The 21,185-nt window shown below is 49.0% G+C and overlaps 1 protein-coding gene across 5 annotated transcripts in view; it reads left to right on the forward strand.

The window, feature by feature from the left end:
• FUBP3 (far upstream element binding protein 3) overlaps positions 1-21,185 on the forward strand; it is a 95,980-nt gene that overhangs the window by 65,366 nt on the left and 9,429 nt on the right. For 3 of the 5 annotated variants that reach the window (XM_077306814.1, XM_077306816.1, XM_077306815.1), the window contains 7 exons: positions 1,756-1,858; positions 2,470-2,570; positions 3,382-3,523; positions 12,209-12,369; positions 12,702-12,772; positions 17,113-17,189; positions 19,860-19,928. In XM_077306814.1, the coding sequence (XP_077162929.1) occupies positions 1,756-1,858; positions 2,470-2,570; positions 3,382-3,523; positions 12,209-12,369; positions 12,702-12,772; positions 17,113-17,189; positions 19,860-19,928 (724 nt within the window). The remainder of the gene's footprint in view (positions 1-1,755; positions 1,859-2,469; positions 2,571-3,381; positions 3,524-12,208; positions 12,370-12,701; positions 12,773-17,112; positions 17,190-19,859; positions 19,929-21,185) is intronic. The other 2 variants (XM_077306817.1, XM_077306818.1) reach the window with 1 other exon arrangement.

Consider the following 21,185-nt stretch of genomic DNA (forward strand, 5'->3'; position numbering starts at 1 on the left):
GAGTACAAAGCATGCATGCTGCCGCAGAGGTATGATCATCTTGAGTCAGGCCATGGGTCTGTTTATCTCTAACCATCTGTTCTGCCTAGCCATGGCTCTCGAGGGCTTTTCCCAGGCCACCCTAAATAATCTGGACAGGCAATGCCAGGAACTGAACCCCTTGTTATGCCTCTGGATTTAAAGTTAGTGAGCTCTGGTGGCTGCTAGAAGGTGGTTGCGGGGGTAGAGTTTAGATGAAAAACAAACAAACCATTGTGCCTAGTTGCAATGCAACCTATTTACGAAGGTAAGTCAAAAAGTATTGTTATTAGGGTTCCAGTGCATACATACATAAATTTATTCCAAACAAAACCCGTTTAAACATGTCTCTGTGATCAGTGGATGGCTAAAGACAAGTTCTTTCAGTGATATACTTGTCTTGGTCTCATTAGGGTGCCTTCAAAAGAATTTAAAACTGCATTGGTGAGAAAAAGGCCAGGAAAGATGTGCTGAGGAATTCTCCCCCCCCCCCCCCCCCCCATTTTGATGGACCTGCTCATTCATCGAGGGTAGCAGGGGCTATACTATGAGAATTTTGCTGGGAAACCTTGCCCCATCCTTCAGCCCAGATCTTGCCCCTTCAGACTTCTTTTTGTTCCCCAAACTCAAAGAACATTTAAAAAGAACACAATCTGAGTCCCTCCAGGATGCCAAGACTGCTGTTTCGAAATGGTGTGAATCAAAGAGTGAAGAATTCATTGGGGAAGGGTTAAAGAGGTGGAAACTGCCTTTAGAAGTGGATAGGCCTAGGTGGAGAACAGATTGAGAAATAACAGCTTCACAGTTTAATATTTTTGTTTAATAGCGTTTTTAATGATTTTATAGCAATGCTTCTTGACATACCCTCATATTTTATTCTTAGTTCGCCTTTCTCACGGGGAGTCAGGGCAGATTGCATATGTTGAGGCAGTACAATCAACAAATGGGAACCTTCACTAACCAATGCATTAGGATTGTAGAAGTCTGGAGCCAACGGAAAGAACTGAAGCATAGCAGAAGTATCCATATGACACATGAAGCAGTACAGAAATCACAGTAATAGAACCAGACTTTTAATAAACTAAACACAGCAGTTTAGATTGCAGTCCCTCATCATTTATCCAAACCTGTTTGTAAAACCACTGGTCCTTGAATAGGCAGTATTTAAAATGTTGCTTTCCGGTTTCTCTCTGGTGATCAGTGTTTCCAGGGTGTGTTTTCTGTTTGTTAATGTTCTGTTTGTGTGGCTTTTTTCTGTTTGCTTATTTGTTGTGTTCATCCCGGTTGGAGTCCAAAACAGCCTAGCTGTAAGGACCCCCTATTAAGCCAAAAGCAGGTGACTGTCTTAAGGTCACCTAGCAAACTTCCATGACGGAGTGGGGATTTGAACCTGGGTCTGCCAGATCATGGGCCTGCACTGTAACCCCTGCAATTGTAACGGTTAGAGGCTTCAGTTGCTATGTGATGAAAAGCTAACATAGGAAGGTAACAGAATAAATTACTTGGGTTCGGGGGAGAGGTGCAGGACATAGTGCCCAGAGTTAGCCATAGTGCCCAGATTCCTCTTCAACTGGTCTTAGGGCAGGACCATGCTAACAAAACAAATCCAACACTGGATTTCATAGTTCTATGTGTATATCTCGTCCAGTGTAACAAAGCCAGTCCTGAAAACTCTAAAAATAGTGGGCACTGTACAGCACTGTACTCCCCTTCTCATTGCTTTCCCTTCCCTGACAGGTGTCTGTGCCCAGGTTTGCCGTGGGAATTGTAATAGGAAGAAATGGAGAAATGATTAAAAAAATCCAGAACGATGCGGGCGTAAGAATTCAATTTAAACCAGGTTCGTACATCTTGCTTTGCAGCCAACAGTGGGCTCTTGCTCCCTCTATCCTTTTGATGCAGACTTGACAAATATGTTTTGGGGAACTTGGACGGGTGGTAGAAGAGTACGCTTTGTTGAAAAGAGGCACCACAAATCAATATAGATGGCCAGAAACACAAATAACAAAGCAGAGGCTGGATTCTCATATCTCAGCATTCATTGGCCATAATACAAGAAGGTGGAGATGTTCCTCTCTAGGAAGTGCATTACCTGTCTGTGCTCCTGCCAAGGCTCCTGCCTTTTTTCTCTTTTTAGTAGACGCTTGAGAATATTCAGGGCAAGGGCCCAGGAAGGCACCCAAAATGACCTGGCCTTTTCCCCATACTCTGTATTTCTCAGCATCAGCTTGGATTTAACCTCACTTCCTCCTGTGGCTATGAAGAGACACAGGGGGACTGTTGGGAGACCTTTACCCTTTAGCATTCGTTACAAGATTTCTGCAAAACTACCATGAAGGTGCTTTTCCTCCTCCCTAAAGTGCTAGGGGGCTTTTTTCTTACAGAGGCGAGCCTGTCGCCCACTCTGCCTGCTTCTGATTTTAATTTCTCCTGTCTCCTCTTTTTCCACAGACGATGGGATTAGCCCAGAAAGAGTCGCACAGGTCATGGGTCTTCCGGATCGGTGTCAACACGCAGCTCACATCATTAATGAGCTCATTCTCACTGCGCAGGTGAGCAGGGCAGCCTGCAGCATCTCCAGAGAATGGGGGCTGAAGCTGCCAGCAGAGCATTGGGTGCATGATCGCATTGGTTGCTTCTGCTGCTGGAGGAGCTGTATCTCTGATGGGTGACAATCCTCTAAGCTTTGCACTGCCTGCCGCACAGGCTATCCTTTGGCTCCTTCTTAGAAAGAAGAGGTGACACTACGGATGAGTAGCACCTCAGCTTTTGATCCTAGTGGAGGGGAACAGCAGTGAGTAGAGAATATTCAGCTCCCCTTCCTGCCCCCAGTGCTCACCTTAAATCAGGGGTCCCCAAACTTTTTAAGCCTGCAGGCATCTTTGGAATTCTGACACAGTGTTGGGCACAACCACAAAATGGCGACTGTACTCACATACACAAAACCCAAGGCATGATTTTTTAAATTGCACTGAGAAAAGAAGTGAGAGAGAGAACAGTGTTATTTTAACCTATATAGCCAGTCAGAAGCCATGCTGGGCAGGAGGCCCACCAGGCCCCACCTACTTTCTAAGAAACACTGAACAAACACCAAAAACGTATTGGCAGGCACCATGGCTTTATATCTTCCTCTACACTTACAAAGCAGAAATCCCAGGTTGGGTTGCACAGGCTTCACATTGCTTTGCGCTGAGCAGCCACACCAACCAGTGCCCTTTCTTCTCCCCTGTACTCCCTGCATTAGCAGAAGGCGCCAATGCCGCGGGTTTTTGCAGCAGCCACAGTAAGGCTCCTCTGTGGTTTTAGTGGTAAAGTTCAGATGCTTCTCCATGCATCGGCATCTACTGTGTTTTTCCCTTGCAGGAACGTGATGGTTTTGGAAGCCTGGCTGTGGCCCGTGGGAGAGGCCGTGGCCGTGGGGACTGGAGCGTTGGGACTCCTGGAGGTGTGCAGGAAATCACCTACACAGTGCCAGCTGATAAATGCGGCCTTGTCATTGGCAAAGGTGAGCTGTGCGGGCATCCGGGCTCCTCTCCGTGAGCTGATTAAGGAAAGTCGCTTGAGCTGTTCCTTTGAAGAGTAGGAAAGGATCACTCCTGATCTGTGGAACACCTTTCCTGTGTTCCTCCTTCTTGTGTTCATGTCGCTTGCAAATTTCGCAAGCCCTGCTGCTGCTCAACAGCTGGGAGCTCTTCAATACTGGGAGAGAGTCTGCCGGTTTGGACCTTCACCACCAGGTGTTTGGAGCAGTAGAAAAGAGCATGAGTCTACTAGCAGCTGAGAAGACTAGCAGGGAATGAGCTTTTGTGAGTCATGGCTCACTTTTTCTGGTGCTGCTAGACTTTTTCTCTGTTCTACTGCTACAAAGAAACACGGCTTGGTATTCCTTGCCCTTTTCAGCTGGCAGTTTCCTTTGGAATTCTGGCAGAGGGAGATAGGTGCAGCCACAAAATGGCTGCCATGGGAGGTGGAGGCACACACAGAGGAAGTATAGTTATTTTTTAAATGCCCTGGGAAAACTGTCTGCAGGTGCCACTTAAACAGCGTTACCTTAATCTGCTCGGTAGAGCCGATCTCTAATGGACGATCAGAAGCCTTGCTCAGCAAAAGCCCCACCTAACCCCTCCCGTTTTCTGACAATGCTGGGCAGGCACCTTAGAAGTCCCCTTGTGGAGCCTTTGGCAGATGTTCACACACCACAATCTGCATCATGAGGCTTGATTTGTAGCTCGACCCGTCCCAGGGACTCATGGTGAATAGCAAACTGATTTTGTTGACACTTCCCACAAAGTGCAGCCATCACGTCACTCACGACCACTAAAGGCAAAGGCAGCCCTTGTCTTAGTTTTCACGGGGCATTTGAACAGGCTGCAGCTGCTGGCTGTGGGGCTCAGTGGGGACTCTTTGGATTATTCTGCCTAGACAGGCTAGTTTGGTTGCCACCCTTTCACTGAGTTTTGGGAGAAGGCCATATCTTTTGCCTGCGCTGTTCTGGCTGTATTTCTGCTATTCGCCATTCCACTTAATTGATTTTCAGTAATATTTTTAAGTGGGATTAAAAAAAAAATCTCTGGAAAAAGATTTCTTCTAAAATTGAGATGTATATTTCAAGGAATGAAACCTCCATGATCAGAGATGGTATACTTCTGAATGCCAGTTGCTGTGGGGTGGGGGGTGAGAGTCAGCAATGGGAGATGTGTGCTTTACATCTGGGTCTGCTCCCTGCAGGAAACAGGGCATTTGATTGAATGGGCCTGATCAGGTGACGTCCTTCCCGTGCTTACGTCAACTTTAACTGATCTATCCTTAACAGTATTTTGCTCCCTTATATATTTGGGAAACAGCCTCCTGGGAGGAGACTGTCCGGGGGCCTGTCCATCCAGGTCCACCCTGATTGGCCTCCCCCTCCAGCTCCCACCCTCCCTCCTTGCCTGCTAGAAGCCCTGTGGCTGCAGCCTCCATTGTCGCCCACGAGGAGAGAGGCAGCGACAGGGCTTTGCGGCCCGCAGATATGCTCCTGCTGGGAGGGGGCAGCCCTGTTGCCACCGGCGAGGGGGGGGGGAGCTTCCCACTCCCTTTAGCCTGGAAAGCACTCTTGCCGTGGTGACAGCGCTTGCTGGGCCAAAGGAAGCCTCTAGCAGCAGCACCACCGGTGGGGGGGGGGGGCTTCCCACTCCCTTTAGCCTGCTTTGCGGGCCAAAGGGAGCCGCAGCCACCCTCTCACACCCTTCTGCCTGCCCCCCCCCTCTTTCAAAGCCCATTTTTTAAATGGGCTTTGATACTAGCTTGATTATAAACATCTTCCTGGTTGGAGACGCCAAGTCTCAGGGGATGTCCCCCAGTCATTCACAGAACCAATGGGAACAGTGTCGGTGCCCATGGACAACGAGCAGATCAATCTTGTGCCTTTAAAATCTGAGTTGTGACCCTCAACTGCCCCTTCTCACCGCCTGCACACAAAAAAACAAGTGTTTGGCTGACTCGTAGAACTGTGGGTGGGTCTGTGCTCCCCCTTTCCTTTGCACATTCTGTGGATGGCTGTGGGGTGCAGCTTCCCTTTGTATGTTAAAGAGGGGAAGGCTGTCCTTCGAACGTCCAAGGATCCTCCTGCATGCCAGCACTTGGAAACAGACCACAGCCTCCGTGGGCCCCGGATGGATTTCCATGATAAACGCCCCCATCTCAGCAGATAATGTGGCCCAACACTGCTCTTGTCAGCTCAGCCTTTTATTGCTGTTTGATTAATTGCTTTACAATTTTGCTGTCCAGCTGTGGAGAGGGGGGGCTGTTCAAGCAGTGCTGGGGGGGCGTCAGGTTGAAGAATGGAGCATGCCTGTTGAATGGACGGGTGCCATGTGCAGAGCGGGTGACCCTGTTTGCAAAAAGGGGCACGGAACATCTCCTGGTGCTGCCTGGCATTGTGCTTGCCATTCCGTGCTGCCTTCTCCAAAGACCTAACCTGTTGGGCTTCCCTGTGCTCCAAGGGGAAGAGCTCATGGTATGCTAAGCCAGGGAGTTGGTGGCAGTGAGCAAACGCTGCTCCCGCCGTTGTCTCCGTGGAGGCTTCATTCATTTGTGGGGTTTCGCAATCCTTCTCAAACCTGCAAAACTTGTTTTGACCAGTGGCAACAAAAGAAATGAGTACTTGGACCCCAGGAAACGGTGCTTCTTTTGTATCTTTTGGACAAAGCCATGGCCTGTTTGCAACCAAAGCTGTGACTCTTCTGTGTGGGCTTCTAATTGGAGGGTGGGGGCGAGATCACACAGCCACCTACAGAACAAACCCTGTTCGAAAATTAAATTAAATTGGCGTGGAGGTACACAAGCAGCAATTCTTGAGTAAATAGCTATTTATCAATACCCCGACCTTGTTCCTGGAGGCAGCGGGCTGGCGTTTAGAATCTTTCTGAATGCCTCTCAGAGGGCAAAGGTCCCTTCTGGCAAGGCCTTTGCTCCAAGGCCAAGCAGTGGATGGACTGGACTTTGCCGGGCCAGAGGGAGCGGATGGCTTGCCACTCGTGTTCCTTAGAAATTGCCTTATTGGCTGCAAAGCACTTAAATGATCTCCGCTCCTCTCTTTCTGCTGATTGACACCTTGCTGGCAATGTATTTCAGATGCAAGTTTATTTCATTTTCAGCATAAATAAGGCTGGAATAATTATTTTTAATGGCGTGATAATTTTTAATTAGTTTTTTGAACTGTAGAATGAGACCTATTTATTCAGCAGCTTTTCATTGGTTTGATGTTTTCAGTTATCAGTCACTATGGGGCTAGCAACTAGTCTCTCTTAATTATTTCTTTTCACAACTGGGAAAGTGTCTGCCATTAATTACTAACCGTTACAGTTTTATTTCTCCAATGTTTTTGTGAACTACAACTGAACCCAAAGGACTGCTTACCTTTTTAAGCAAAGGATTAGCATCATCTATAACCGCTCCGTGGAGCGGTATAAATAAATCAGTAAGGGGTGGGGGGGATGGACGCTGTCCGGGATGGGGGGGGCAACGATTGGCCCCTTGCCCCAGGACTGACCAGTTGGAAGGCGCAAAGTGCCTCCCAACCCCCCCCCCCCCCACGTGGCCCACCTTCACCCCATGGCGGCCATTCCTGTGCTGCCCACCGAGAGGTGAGGTAGGCCCACAGGCCCCGGGAAGCTGGCCTGGGAAGGGGAGGGAAAGCCCTCCTAGCGCCCTCTGTATTTCAAGTACAGCGGGCTTAACTACTAATACTGCGTAATTTGGAAGTTGTGACAGTTTACTAATTTACTTCTGCCTTATATTTGTACTTTCATGATCCTTATTCCAGTGTCTGAGGAAATGTGCCTGCCACGCCTTGAATAACTCTTTGTAGGTCTTAGAGGGGTATTGGACTCAATTTTTGTTGCTTCACTATGTTGATTATTTTTGTAGTTAAGAAGGTGCTGTGAAAAGTCCTTGGCATAGGGGACAGTTTGTAAAAATCATTCCGTCCTCAAGTTTCCCCCCTCTATAGTTTGGTATGTTCTCAGGGGGAGCAGGCTGACTTAGTTCCTTGACTCGTCTTTCGTCCTTGGACTCATAGCTATTCACGTGGTTTTGTGCCTTTCTGGGAGATTCTATGACCTTGGCAGACTGCCCCACCCCTTCAGTCATGCAACTTTCTGACCTGCCTGGCTGACAATTTCATTTATCAAATGGTAGATGAACCCACAAGAGGTTCAGCCATACTGGACTTAATGCTGACCAACAGGCAAGAGTTGGTGGATGAGGTGAAGGAAGTGGGGACCCTAGGGGGAAGTGACCATGTCCTCATAGAATTCCTTTTGAGATGGGGAGCCAAGGAAGCTAGTAGCCAGACGCGGATGTTGGATTTTCGTAGGGCAAACTTTAATAAACTCAGAGACATGATGAGTGTCATACCATGGACGAGACTGCTGGAAGGGAAGGGAGCATGTGAAGGGTGGGCGCTACTCAAACAAGAGCTATTGCATGCTCAATCAATGACTATCCCAGAAAGACGAAAACTCTGCAGGAGCTCTAAGAAGCCTATTTGGATGAACAGAGAACTTCAAGAGGAACTAAGAAAGAAAAGGGAAATGTTCAGGAAATGGAGGGAAGGACAGAGCTCTAAAGAAGAGTACCTACAGGTTACTAGGCACTGTAGATCAATCATCAGAAAGGCCAAAGCTGAGAGTGAGCTAAGATTGGCCAGGGAAGCCCATTGTAACAAGAAAAGATTTTTCAGTTATGTGAGGAGCAAACGTAAAGTAAAGGAGGCAATAAGCCCACTGTTGGGTGCGGACGGACAAACTCTTAACGGAGGATGCAGAGAAAGCAGAAAGGCTTAGTGCCTATTTTACATCTGTTTTTTCCCACAGGTCAAAGGGTTTAGGCACATCTAGAGATGGCCATAGCCAAAGGACAGTGTCTGGGTGGCAGGTTAACATGGATAGAGAGGTTGTTGAGAGGCATTTAGCTGCACTGGATGAATTCAAATCCCCTGGTCCGGATGAAATGCACCCGAGAGTACTCAAAGAACTTTCACAGCCCTTGTCCATCATCTTCGGAACCTCTTTAAGGACTGGAGATGTCCCGGAGGACTGTAAGAGAGCAAACGTTATTCCGATCTTCAAAAAAGGGAGGGAGGATGACCCGGGAAACTACAGACCAGTGAGTCTGACCTCACTGGGGAAGATAATGGGGCAGATATTAAAGGGAGCGATCTGCAAACATCTGGAGGACAATTTGGTGATCCAAGGAAGTCAGCATGGATTTGTCTCCAACAGTTCCTGCCAGACCAACCTGGTTTCCTTTTTTGACCAAGTAACAGGTTTGCTGGATCGGGGAAATTCGGTTGATGTCATTTACTTGGATTTTAGTAAAGCTTTTGACAAGGTTCCCCATGATGTTCTAATGGATAAGTTGAAGGACTGCAATCTGGATTTTCAGATAGTTAAGTGGATAGGGAATTGGTTAGAGAACCGCACTCAAAGAGTTGTTGTCAATCAGACTGGAGAGAGGTGATTAGCGGGGTACCTCAGGGCTCGGTGCTCTGCCGGTACTTTTTAACATATTTATTAATGATCTAGACTCATCGAGTTTGCAGATGACACCAAATTGGGAGGACTGGCATATACTCCGGAAGATAGAGACAGAGTTCAACGAGATCTGAACACAATGGAAAAATGGGCAAATGAGAACAAGATGCAATTTAATAAAAATAAGTGTAAAGTTCTGCATCTGGGTCAGAAAAATTAAAAGCATGCCTACTGGATGGGGGATACGCTTCTAGGTAAAACTGTGTGTGAACGAGACCTTGGAGTACTTGTGGACTGTAAACTAAACATGAGCAGGCAGTGTGATGCAGCGGTAAAAAAAGGCGAATGCCATTTTGGGCTGTATCAACGGGCATCACATCAAATCACAAGATGTCATAGTCCCATTGTATACGGCACTGGTCAGACCACACCTGGAGTACTGTGTGCAGTTCTGGAGGCCTCACTTCAAGAAGGACGTAGATAAAATTGAAAGGGTACAGAGGAGAGTGACGAAGATGATCTGGGGCCCTATGAAGATAGGTTGAGGGACCTGGGAATGTTCAGCCTGGAGAAAAGGAGGTTGAGAGGGGACATGATAGCCCTCTTTAAGTATTTGAAAGGTTGTCACTTGGAGGAGGGCAGGATGCTGTTTCTGTTGGCTGCAGAGGAGAGGACACGCAGTAATGGGTTTAAACTTCAAGTATAACGATATAGGCTAGATATCAGGAAAAAATTCTTCACAGTCAGAGTAGTTCAGCAGTGGAATAGGCTGCCTGAGGAGGTGGTGAGCTCCCCCTCACTGGCAGTCTTCAAGCAAAGGTTGGATACACACTTTTCTTGGATGCTTTAGGATGCTCAGGGCTGATCCTGCGTTGAGCAGGGGGTTGGACTAGATGGCCTGTATGGCCCCTTCCAACTCTATGATTCTATGATTCATTTAATTTGCAGTGTGTCATTTTTCAGCTTACCTGGGGATTAACCAAACAGTCCACAATAATGTGTTAAGAACACGTAGAACATTTCAGGAAACCAATCTTAAATGCCGAAGGTACTTAAAATGTGTAACTGAATTGCTTTGTCTGTTGCTGTGAAGACAGCTGCAAAATAATACAAACCGGGGAAGGGGGTCATGGAACAGGTAAAGCCCTGTATATATTCTGCCTCATTGTTTGGGTAGAAGTGCAATGATTCAGCGTATTTTTCTCCTCCCCCCCCCCCCCACACACGTGAGACCCGCCAAAATGTTGTGGTTTACTTGGATGAAAGTCCTTATTTGGGGCATCAAGCTCCCTGTCCCCCATTGACTGGAGTCAGCCAGTCAGACAGTGGAGTCAGTCACTGTCTGTTTTCTAGATGCGGTGAAGCTGTTGCTAGACTAGAAGAAGCTTGAGTTCAGTGGCGTTTTGAAGGCCAACAGAGCTTTATTCTGGGTATAAGCTTTGTGTGCATTCCTGCATCTCAGAAGTTTGCATATCCACGAAAGCTTGTAACCAGAATTAAACTTGGTCTTAAGAATACCGCCAGACTCAAACGTCATTCTGCTGCTTCAGACCCACGTAGCTTTACCTACCTGGATCTGTGTTCCTGTTCTTCAAACAGTATGCTCAAACTAATGGTCTGTGTTTAAAAACTACTGTGGGTATGGGGGGGGGGGAGCATGTGGCCTGTGCTGATTTTCTGTGGGCTACAGGTTTGTGCCTGTGTGTGTAGGTGCAGTCGGATGGGAGCTGGCTGTTCAGAATTGTAGGCAGCCTGCCTATTTAGGTGCTACATCCTCTGCTGGCAGACCTCCCAGCTCCAGTCAGGAGCTCCTGGGGATATGTGCTGTACTGTTTGCATAGACAAATTTATATTATCCTGGATTTGGGGCAGCAAGAGCTGTCTATTTTCAGCAAAGAGGAAAGAGTCACCTGGCTATCAATGTGCAGGGGGGGGGGACATTTCTTCATGTCCCCACTGGAAAAGCAAGTAGTTGAAGATGCTTGACAATTGATGTCCCCTTCAACAGATTGCCCTCCTCACTCCTGCAGCCTTAGATTTCAGCTGGTGGCCCCTTCTAGATTTGGGAGGAGGGAGGGGGATCATGCCACATATGGCAGCTCCCTGCCCCTTTTTGCTCTGCTTCAGTGAGGCTAACTGTGTGAAATTCCAACAGAAGGAAAGAGAATTCAGCCATTCTAGCTGCAGTAAGAGCCTTTGTTAGGCAAATTCCATTAAAAACAAGACACTCCCCCCCTCATTTGTATGTGTCTCTTTTGCTCTCCTTTTGGCTGCCAAGTCAAAGCAAATTTCCATTAGTCTTGCTCCTCCCTTTTACAAACCACTCCTGTTTGCTCATTGCATTGGTGGGCGAAGGGGATCTTTGTTCAAGGCAGATGGGCATCCATTTTCTTTGAAGTGTGTTAATAGACAAAGCTGTGTGGTGGTGTGCACATGAATGTGCTGTGAGAAATTAAAGTTTCCTGGAGTCCCAATGTGTACCACCCCATTCCAGGACTCTGTCTCCTACTGTGCCATTCATGATTCTGCATTTTTCCCTCCATGAGTGCTGTTAATTGCTGATGAAGGGAGAGGCTGTAGGTCAGCAGGTGAATATCTCTTTGGCATTTACTGGCAGAGACAAGTGGCTGCAGGACTCTTCCACCCGTGCCAGTGGTGGCTCAGAATAGTACACAGCTAACTTAGTTATTGTTATTGTTGTTGTTTTTATCACCTTGTTATTACTATAAATGAAGTTACCAGTATCGTTTTTTATTTCATGTAAACCGCCCTGAGCCTTCGGGGAGGGCGGTATATAAGTAAAATAAATAGTTGTGCGCCTTTTGCTCCCCGACGGAAGTACAGTGTTGGTCTCCCTCTGCTAACAGACTTTCCCAGCTTCACCCAGGAGCCCTTTGTCCTTCCACATGTGCCTTGGGGCCAGCTCAGCTTTTAAAAGGTTACCTGCAAGGAAAGGGTAGAGGATGCTGGAAGGTGTTCCAGTCCCTTCCTTTCCAGGCCTTCCTGACATCTGCTTGAGAGGCCCCCACCATCCATGGGCTCAGGTCACAGTAAATCTTCCTCCCCAGTGATTGACTGAGCACAACATAAAGCGAATAACCAAAGCAACTGAACTCTCCTTGTCTCTCTTGCTCTTTCTCCTTTCCCTCCCCTCTTTATCTACTCTTCCACAGGCGGCGAGAACATCAAGAGCATCAACCAGCAGTCTGGAGCCCATGTGGAGCTTCAGAGGAACCCACCTCCGAACACAGACCCCAACGTGCGGATATTCACCATTCGGGGGATCCCCCAGCAGATTGAGCTTGCCAGACATCTCATAGATGAGAAAGTCGGCGTGAGTATAGTGCAGGCTGCTTAGGCTTCCCAGCCCCCACCCTATTTGGAGGTCTCCGGTCCTGAAGTTGCCACCGGAGAGCATGCCTCCTCCCCCCCCCCCCCCCCGGCAAGGACAAGATGCTTGGGGGAGCAATGGTGGAAGGAACTCCACCAAAGAGTTGGAGGAGGAAGGAACTCCACCATTCGCAATGCATCACATTTGTGGAAATCCAGAAAAGCAGATTGCTTGTGGACATTTAACAAAGAAAGAGAAAGAGATGTTGAGACCCTTTTGACAGCACCCAATAAGCCTCCTTTCTCTCCCTTTCACCCCAACTTTTCTTTTGACAGGGTACCAGTCTGGGGGGCCCTGGAAGCTTTGGGCAGAACCCCTTCAGCCAGCCACCTGCCACTCATCAAAAGTAAGCTTTCTCACTTGCTTCTCATAGCCCTTGAATGCAGTTTCAAGTAGTAGTTCTGCAGGGCCTCCTTGTTGTGTGAGGCGGCTTGTGGTGTAACAGATAAGTTGAGCACAGTATGAACTGTCCTGCAGGAGACCATGGGATGGGGGAGAGAGAGACGTGGAGGAAGGTGCTTGTTCTGTCCACTCTTCCAGCAAGCTTAGTAGTGGCAGTGGAGCTCAGGGAGGAACAGGAAGTCCTGCCCTCACTCCTGGGTTCCTTGGACTGGCGATTGATGCTGCCTGAGAACATGGGAATTGGGCCTGGGACCTTCCGCCACTGAACCCAGAACCATCATTCTTGGGCATGCTGTTCAGGATCCGAAGTCGTCAATGTATCTGGCTTTGTTATTGTCCACTCCATCATAGTCTTGGTTGGGGCAGGACTGCTTCAGCCCCGTTGCTGGGGACCCTTGGTCAGGAGATGCCAGGGGCTGAGCCGGGGACTTTCTGCATGAAGGGCATATACTCCACCAAAGAGCACTGCACCTTTCCTAGTACGTAGACTTAGTTTCAGCAGTGGCTGGGGATCAGGGGCTGGTGTGGAAAAGGGAGAGGAGGGGGAATTTGAAGATGAGCAGTGTGTGTGTGTGTGAGAGAGGGAGAGAGAGAGAGAGCGAGCAGGAGTGCTTCAGACATCTGAAAGCAGTGGAGCTGAAGGGATGATAAGGGGGAAGATTCCTTTAAGGGAACTGTGAAGTTGTGATAATGTTGCCACTGCTGGAAATGTACCTTTCCCTGTTTGGGTTAACAGCTCTTGGGTAAATGGGTACTGTTTGAATGGGAACACAAGAGAAAAGGCCTTTTTAGTGGTGGCCCCACAAGTCTTCAATTTTTGTTTTATTATGTTTTTTATTCTATGTAAACTTCCTTGGAAGAGCCTCTTGTGGCACAGAGTGGTAAGGCAGCAGACATGCAGTCTGAAAGCTCTGCCCATGAGGCTGGGAGTTCAATCCCAGCCGCCGGCTCAAGGTTGACTCAGCCTTCCATCCTTCCGAGGTCGGTAAAATGAGTACCCAGCTTGCTGGGGGGTAAATGGTAATGACTGGGGAAGGCACTGGCAAACCACCCCGTACTGAGTCTGCCATGAAAACGCTAGAGGGCGTCACCCTAAGGGTCAGACATGACCCGGTGCTTGCACAGGGGATACCTTTACCTTAAACTTCCTTGAGCTCCATCAGGAAGAAAGGCAGCTGCCTCAGCGGTTCCTCAGTGGAACAGGCTGCCTCGGGAGGGGGCGGGTTCTCCTTTGGAAGTTTTTAAGCAGAGGTTAGAGAGCTACCACACAGAATTGCTGATTTTATGAACTTACTTTATGAAATGACTAGGGGCAAAGCCCGTTGTCTCCAAGAATACAACGGGCGCTAGAGCTTGGCAGTGGGAAGAGGAAGGGGAGGAGTTGTCCAGTCTGTAAGGGCATGGGGTTGTCATGTGTGTTGTGTGGGAGGTTGTGGTGGCATGGTGGCAAATGAGGCCATGGGTGTGGAGATATGGGTGTCAAGAACCTGTGGTGTGGAAAGTTCGTTGAGTGTGGGAGAGGACTGACCTTTGGGAATTTTGGCATAGTGGTTACAGATGAGCTTTCCAGAGCCATGTCCTCAGATATGTGAAGGGAAAATCAGACTGGAGACTCTTCTTAGGGGAAGATTTCATGGCAACCAATTCCCCCCAGTTCTGCGTCATTTCCCTTCTTGTGTGAATTAGGCCACATTCACCAAAATGCCCCTCTGCCCTAATACACATAGGGTAGTCACAGTACACAGGTGTCCACCCTGTTCCTTCTGTCTCCTATATTTTCACTGTTGGTAAAATGTTATGTACCCACATGCTTCTTTCATGGTTGCTCCTTAGAAGAACGGATTTTTGTACCCTATTGCTTACTACCCAAAGGAGTCTCAAAGCGGTTTACAAACACCTTTTCCATTTGTCTCTCCACAATAGTCAACCTGTGAGGTATGTAGGGTTGTGAGAGATCTGAGAGAACTGGGAATGGGCCGCAGTGACCCAGCAGGCCTCAGGTGTCTCAAAGCATTTTCCAATCGTCTTCCCCTTCTCTCCCCATAGCAGACTCCCCATGAGGGAGGTGGGGTAGCGAGCCTCACAGGGAAGCTGGCAACCCTAAGAGGAAGACTGTCTGTGCACAGCAGTCTTGACCTTAGTAAGCTTTTTAATACTGTTTTTTATTTGCCAGGCCAAGGTTATTTGCCAGTTACTATTTCAGTTACGATGTGTCTCCAGACATTTACTTGTTCTCTATTTAGTTTCAGGCTGTAAATATTTATTTAGATCTTCCTGCACTTTCCAGACTCACAGGACTGATGCTGGTCTGCCTGTCTGCGCCCCAGAATACAAACAGTTGCTGATAAGGGCTGGCCATAACCCATAGGCCAGGAGGGACACTCCTGCACCACTCCCTACAAACTGCAGGCAAAAATGGCTCATTTGAAGGCTGGACTCTGAGGCACTGTACGATTTTGAAGTCCCACCTCCAAACCTCAGGAATATTTCCAACCCAGGGTAGCCAACCTACAGGTGTGGCATGGAGAGCTCCTGGAATTACAGCTCACCTGCAGAGTATAAAGATTAGCTCCCCAGACAGAAAGGGCTACTTTGGACAGGGTTGTGGTAGAGAAGAAACATTTAAGGCTTCCCACACAGGTTGTTGTTGAATTGAAAGACTTGAGGCCTACTGCACAGGTTGTTGTGCAGATGAAACAGGAGACAAAAGAGCCAGTTTCCTCTGCAGAATAACGCTGTGCAGTGGCCTCAAATCTGCAGAGAGTTGCAAAGAAGAAAGACACATGGCTTGGCTGTGTCTAACCCCTGGCCAGAGCAGTATTTTAAGTGAGAAGGGGCTTTTCTGTAGCCTCCCTGTCAGGCAACTGTTTGGCAGAAGGGGAAAGCCCTCAAAAGGAAGGCCCTCAGGCTCCCCTGTGTTGCTCTTGGAAAGGCCTCCTCCCCTCAGTCAGGGCCTGTCAGAGGCTCCTTCGCAGCAGGCCTGAAGGGAGGGGAGGGGGGGCACTCTGCAGCCTCCTGCCAGCTCTGTCAGGGTTCTGAGGCAATTTGCAGTTGGACATGACAGTTAGGACAGCCTTGAGGTGAAAAGGGCTGGCGCAGCCTCTGTTCTCATCCCCCTTGGCAGCCCTACTGACCTCCTCTCCCTTTGGTGGTCAGGAGCAGACTGGCAGCCAGACTGGGCTGGGTGAATGGAATTTTGGTCTGTCCTGGTGAGGGGCCAATAGGAAGGCACTTTGCACGCCTCCCCATTGGCTGCTTGGCCCTGGATGGACACTCGGAGGGCCCAATCAGGAGCTGCTTTGCGGCTCCTGATTGGGCCCTCTGAGTTTTTATCCTGGACAGGGCCCGCCCTAACTCCTCCCCACATGGCCTTACTCTTTTATTTAATAGGACCCTGTCCTATTTAAAGATTCTGTGACATTTTTTAAAGAAATGAAGAAATAAGTACAGCTGTCGCCTTGGCTCCTACTTGGATTTGGTTGTGCCTGGGGGATGGGGGAGTGACATCATGATGGGCTCTGATAAGTTGCTAGGTCTGATGCTGGGCTGGCTGCTTGTTGGAATAATATTTTTGTCTGTCTGGAGCTGCATCCCTGCACAGGTGGTTAGTCCTTTATTTCTGATTGGTCTGATGTGTTGTGCTTTAAGTCATTCATAGTCACATAATCACAGAATCATAGAGTTGGAAGGGACCATACAGGCCATCTAGTCCAACCCCCTGCTCAACGCAAGATCAGCCCAAAGCATCCAAGAAAAGTGTGTATCCAACCTTTGCTTGAAGACTGCCAGTGCAGGGGGTTGGAATAGATGACCCACAAGGTACCTTCCAGCAATATTATTCTGTTATTCTAATATGTTAAGTTTATGTCCTATTAGGTAGAGTGTTGGGATATTCTATTTCTAAGAGAAATGAATGGAACAGAGGAGTGTTGGTTTGAGAGCTGCCTCCAGGGAAACTCCAAAGCTTCTGCCTGGGTGGTTATAGTGGATTGGCTGTCGTTATACTCTAGGAGTATGTGGGGTGGGGGGAGCAGAGCAGGCAGCTTCCCCACCTTGTTCAGTTGACAGACAAGCCATGCCAGGTGGGAGGGGGGAAGGAAGACAAGGGGTTCACCTTGTTTTGGCACCAGTGCCAAACGTGGAGCTCACATCAGGCATGGATGTTAAGCTTACCGTCTTGCATTTTGGTGAGCGCTGCCTGCCATCCCATATGCCCCCCAGCCATGCATATAGTGCTGGGGTGTCTGTCTGGTTTTGCCAACCCTCTTGCTTTGTCCTCCACAGCGGTCCTCAGGCATTCATGACGCAGAGTTGGGGTGGCACATACCAGCCATGGCAGCAACCAGGACAGCAGGTTCCAAGTAAGTGTCTCTGGATTACAGAATGGGAGGCAATGGGCTGTGGATTGGTGGCAGAATCAGGAGGCATTCTTTGTTCCCTGCAACATGTAGGATTCATGGCTGCCCCAGGATAAATGGAACAACAGCAGCCAGCTAAACAGAAAATGAATGGACAGATTTGTGGAGGTTGGGGCCATCAGTGGCTAGTTAAATGTAACCCCCATGTTCAGTTGCCGCCTGCCTCTACACTAGATGCTGGGGAGAACCGTTGCAATCTTTGTGACTGCCTTGCAAGATTCCACTGACTTTTGTGCACTGAATGTGAAAGAGGGCTGGAATTCTGGGCTTTCTCTTCAGATTGCAGGTTTGGGGACTGTTGAGCGTCTGGACATGCCTTCATCCCTGTAAAGTTCCCTACGTTTTGTTTTTCGTGCTCCATATTTCCCACTATGAGAATGGCATAGGGAATCTAACATATTCTCAATCATGATAGAACATCTGAACAAATTTTAGCCTGAAGCCTAAAAAAGAGAAAAGAATTCAAGGAAAACATTCATGAAAGATCCGTATCAGCCAGTGTTGGCACTGTGGTATACCTCCAGCAGAAATTTGTCTTGCTCCCATTTTGAAACTAGCTGAATAGGTTGGGTAGAGCTCAAGATGGTTTGTGCAAGAAACCCAGACTCCTCTTTAATTCTTCAAGGTTAGGCTGTGATGTCTCTGATGCAAACGGAGTGCAGAATGCTGGCCCAGGAGCACCGTGCTTCACACAGCATCCCTTGAAGCCTGCGGGAAAGGAAGCCAGTCTGATGGCCAGACTGGAGCTGAAGCCCGAGGAGCCTTCTTAAGTGGGCAAGCGGGAGGCTGGAGCTCTTCCACATGCAGCTTGCTCAGAAGTGCCCTGGGCCTGCCCTCAGTGTCTCCTCCCTCCTGAGAATACAGCCTGAATTTCAGCTGGGTATGCTGATCACCCCAAATAAAACACTGTAAATAAAACAAAATGCTGTAACCATACCTTGTTGATATTTTAAGCTACCAGTTTAGCTGACCCAAATTAAAGCCATATTTTTCTGGCTTTTATTCAGGGATATTCAGCTATACCCATCCCATTTTGTGTGTCCTGTCCCGTCCCATCCCATTCCCCCCCCCCCCAGCGTTCCAAGTAAGGGGAAGCAAAACAGACTGTTGAAATGGCTTGCAGCCATTTAAGCCTAACACTTTGATGACTCCACCTCTTTTTCACTCCCTGTCCTCCCAAGAAGAGGGAAGCAAAATGGCAGGCCACCATTTCAGCCTTCCAGCAGGCAGTGAAACAGAGTGCAGAAGTGGCTCACAGCTTGACAGCTCTGCCATTTAAAACCACCATTTTGCTCTCTCCCCCTCCCAAATGGAGGGCCAGTCCGGGATAAGCCCCAGCAGCTGGAGCTGTCAGGCCCACGGGGTGGTGCTGCCTCCCTTTGCGGCTCAATTTAAACTGAGCTGGAATCGGAAGCAGCCCAAGATCAGCCCTGGTGGCAGGGAGCTCTCAGCTCCTGCGCTCCGGCCAATTGCTGGCGGGAAGGGAAGGCAACTGTAAGTAGTTTTGAGACTCAGTTGGGTAGTGAGAAGCAGGGCATAAAAACTAACTCTTCTGCAAAAGAATGTTCACGTTTCTTTCTTTTCAGGCCTATTGGATTCCCCCTCCAAAAAATCAAATCGGGATTTTCAAAAAAAAAAACCAGATCTGAATACCATGGTGATATTTGGACCTGAGGTTTTGGTTTTTCTTGGAGGGGGGCAAAAAAATCGGGGTCCAATACACCCAAACCACCACCACCCTTTTTTTTTCATGCACACCCCTAGTTTCAATGTACAAAAGCCTCTTCTGGCCTCTTTCTTTCCTGCTGCCTGTTAGTGCTGATGTGCTGCCTTCTACTTGCAGGGGTGCTGCATTCCCTCTTCTCTGCTCCCTTCTAACCCCCTGTCACGACTTCAGATTAGCTTGGCTTCCTTCTGCTGCCAGCTGCTTCTATTTGCCTGCCGAGGGTGGGTGGGGCAGGTCTTCCTGTCTGTGCACACCTGAAGTGGAAGCAGGAGCATCTCCAACAAGAGCTGAGGCCACCCTGAACTCCCACTTCCATAGGTGCTCCTTGGTTAGGTGCCGTTAGCAGGTCTTCTATGCCTGCCGTCCTGTGGGCCAGGAGAGGCAGGGGGTGCATCATCCTTGCTCTCTAGTTCACCCTGACTCTGGGGCTGTAGTGCATGATGCCTTTAGGCAAACAGGGCCTGTGCTTCCCTGCTTGACAACGTCTTAGGACTGCAGGTAGTTCGTTCTGAAACCGCGGGCTGAAAGTTGCTTCTCATGTTAATCGTAGGTTCAGGGAGGCAAAACCTTCTAGCCCTCCACTAGCCTAAATATTCCTGACAAAACAAAAGGGTATCTCTTGGCAAACATCTGAGTGGCTGCCAGTGACCTCAGAAGATGGTGGATCTTGGCCCTGCTCTTGCTACTGGCCTCTTTGACCGTCATGCTGATGATGCTTGGGCGGGGGCCCAGTTTCCTTCTGCTGTCTCAGCATCCTCTTGGCTGCCTCCTCCAAGCAGCCAATCGACAGGCTCCTGTGGCGGTCATGAGAGTGGGGAGCACAGGGATGAGTGCAAAACACACTGGTGTCCAGTGCGGTTCACGGTTTTCTTCTCCTCCTGCTGCAGATCACAATGGCACCCAGTCAGGCCAGGTGGAGTTTACCAAAGCATGGGAGGATTATTATAAGAAACTAGGTAAATAACCCACAAAACTCCTCATGGACCACTTCTCTTCCCTCCATCTCCGTTTTGTTCACTTTATTTTTAATCACAAACACCCCACCCATCTCCATTTCGCCCAGCTCAAGGCTTTTGCACTCTTTCCGCACTTCCATTGTCTCACATACTGTGGGCCACTGAGTGGTGCTGCTTTGGCACTCCTTTGGATAGTGAGAAGCAAGGTATAAAAACCAGTTCTTTTTCTTCCTGGGTTTGGCTTTAAAATCAAGAGCCAGCTTCTCGTTCTTTTGGGCTGCAGTTATATACTTGAAAGCAGTGGTCCTCAACCCCCGGTCCAAGGACTGGTCCCGGTCCGTGGATCAGTTGGTGTCGGGCTGCAGCTCCTCCTCGTCCTCCTCCCCGGCTGCTGCCTCGGGGGCTGCCCTGCCACTCTGCTGCCAGCTCACCTTTGGTGCTCTCCAGCGGCCACCATGGCTGGGGCTCCCCCTCAACGTGGCACTGCGCAGCTGCTGATGGCAGCACCCCCAGTGGCCAGTGGGAAGTCAGGGGCACCAGAGGGAAAGCAAGTGGAGCAGGGGCTCAGGTGGCAGCAGCGACGTCCCTCGGCAAAAGACTACCCCCCCCCCAGACCTCAATAAAATTGTCAAGCGTTGACCGGTCCCCGATGATAAAAAGGTTGGGGACCGCTGCTTGAAAGCATGCAAGCAGTTGTTGCTGGAATCTTGGCAGCCGGAATCAGTGGTTGAAGGTCTACCCCGGTTGTGGACTAGGCTCCTGAGGGTCCTCTTGGTTAGCAAAATCCACGTGAAACATTTTAAAAAGTGCAAGAGGAAAATAACCTCGCTGAATAGGACCACATGTTTGATGTAACACATGATCTAAAAAAGAGCACAGACTGATGGGGGGTGCAGTCCCAAGCGTAACAGAGCTGGGCTTCCCAGGCCAGGGAAACTTCTTGTCGTGCCCAGAGGACTGCAAGCGTGTGTCAGAACTAGTCTTGGCCATTTTTCTTTCTAGCCCTCCCTGCAGGACTTGTGTGGCTGTTGACCTCCCAATAGTTTCAAGCCACAGCTTCTTGCCAATGTGCACGTGGGGAGAGAGGATCTGCATGCTCACGCCTGTGCCTCCAAAGCCCCCCTCCTCCCAGTTTTTAATTACTTCCCACCTCCAATAAATTAGCCATCCCTGTGGTGAAAACACTTTGCCTTGGGACAGGTTTTTTTCAGCATGGCCTCTCGACCTGCCCATAGCCCGTAATTCTCCTCTGAAGAA

The sequence above is a fragment of the Paroedura picta genome, chromosome 12, assembly GCF_049243985.1.
Source record: "Paroedura picta isolate Pp20150507F chromosome 12, Ppicta_v3.0, whole genome shotgun sequence".
Taxonomy (NCBI): Eukaryota; Metazoa; Chordata; class Lepidosauria; order Squamata; family Gekkonidae; genus Paroedura; species Paroedura picta.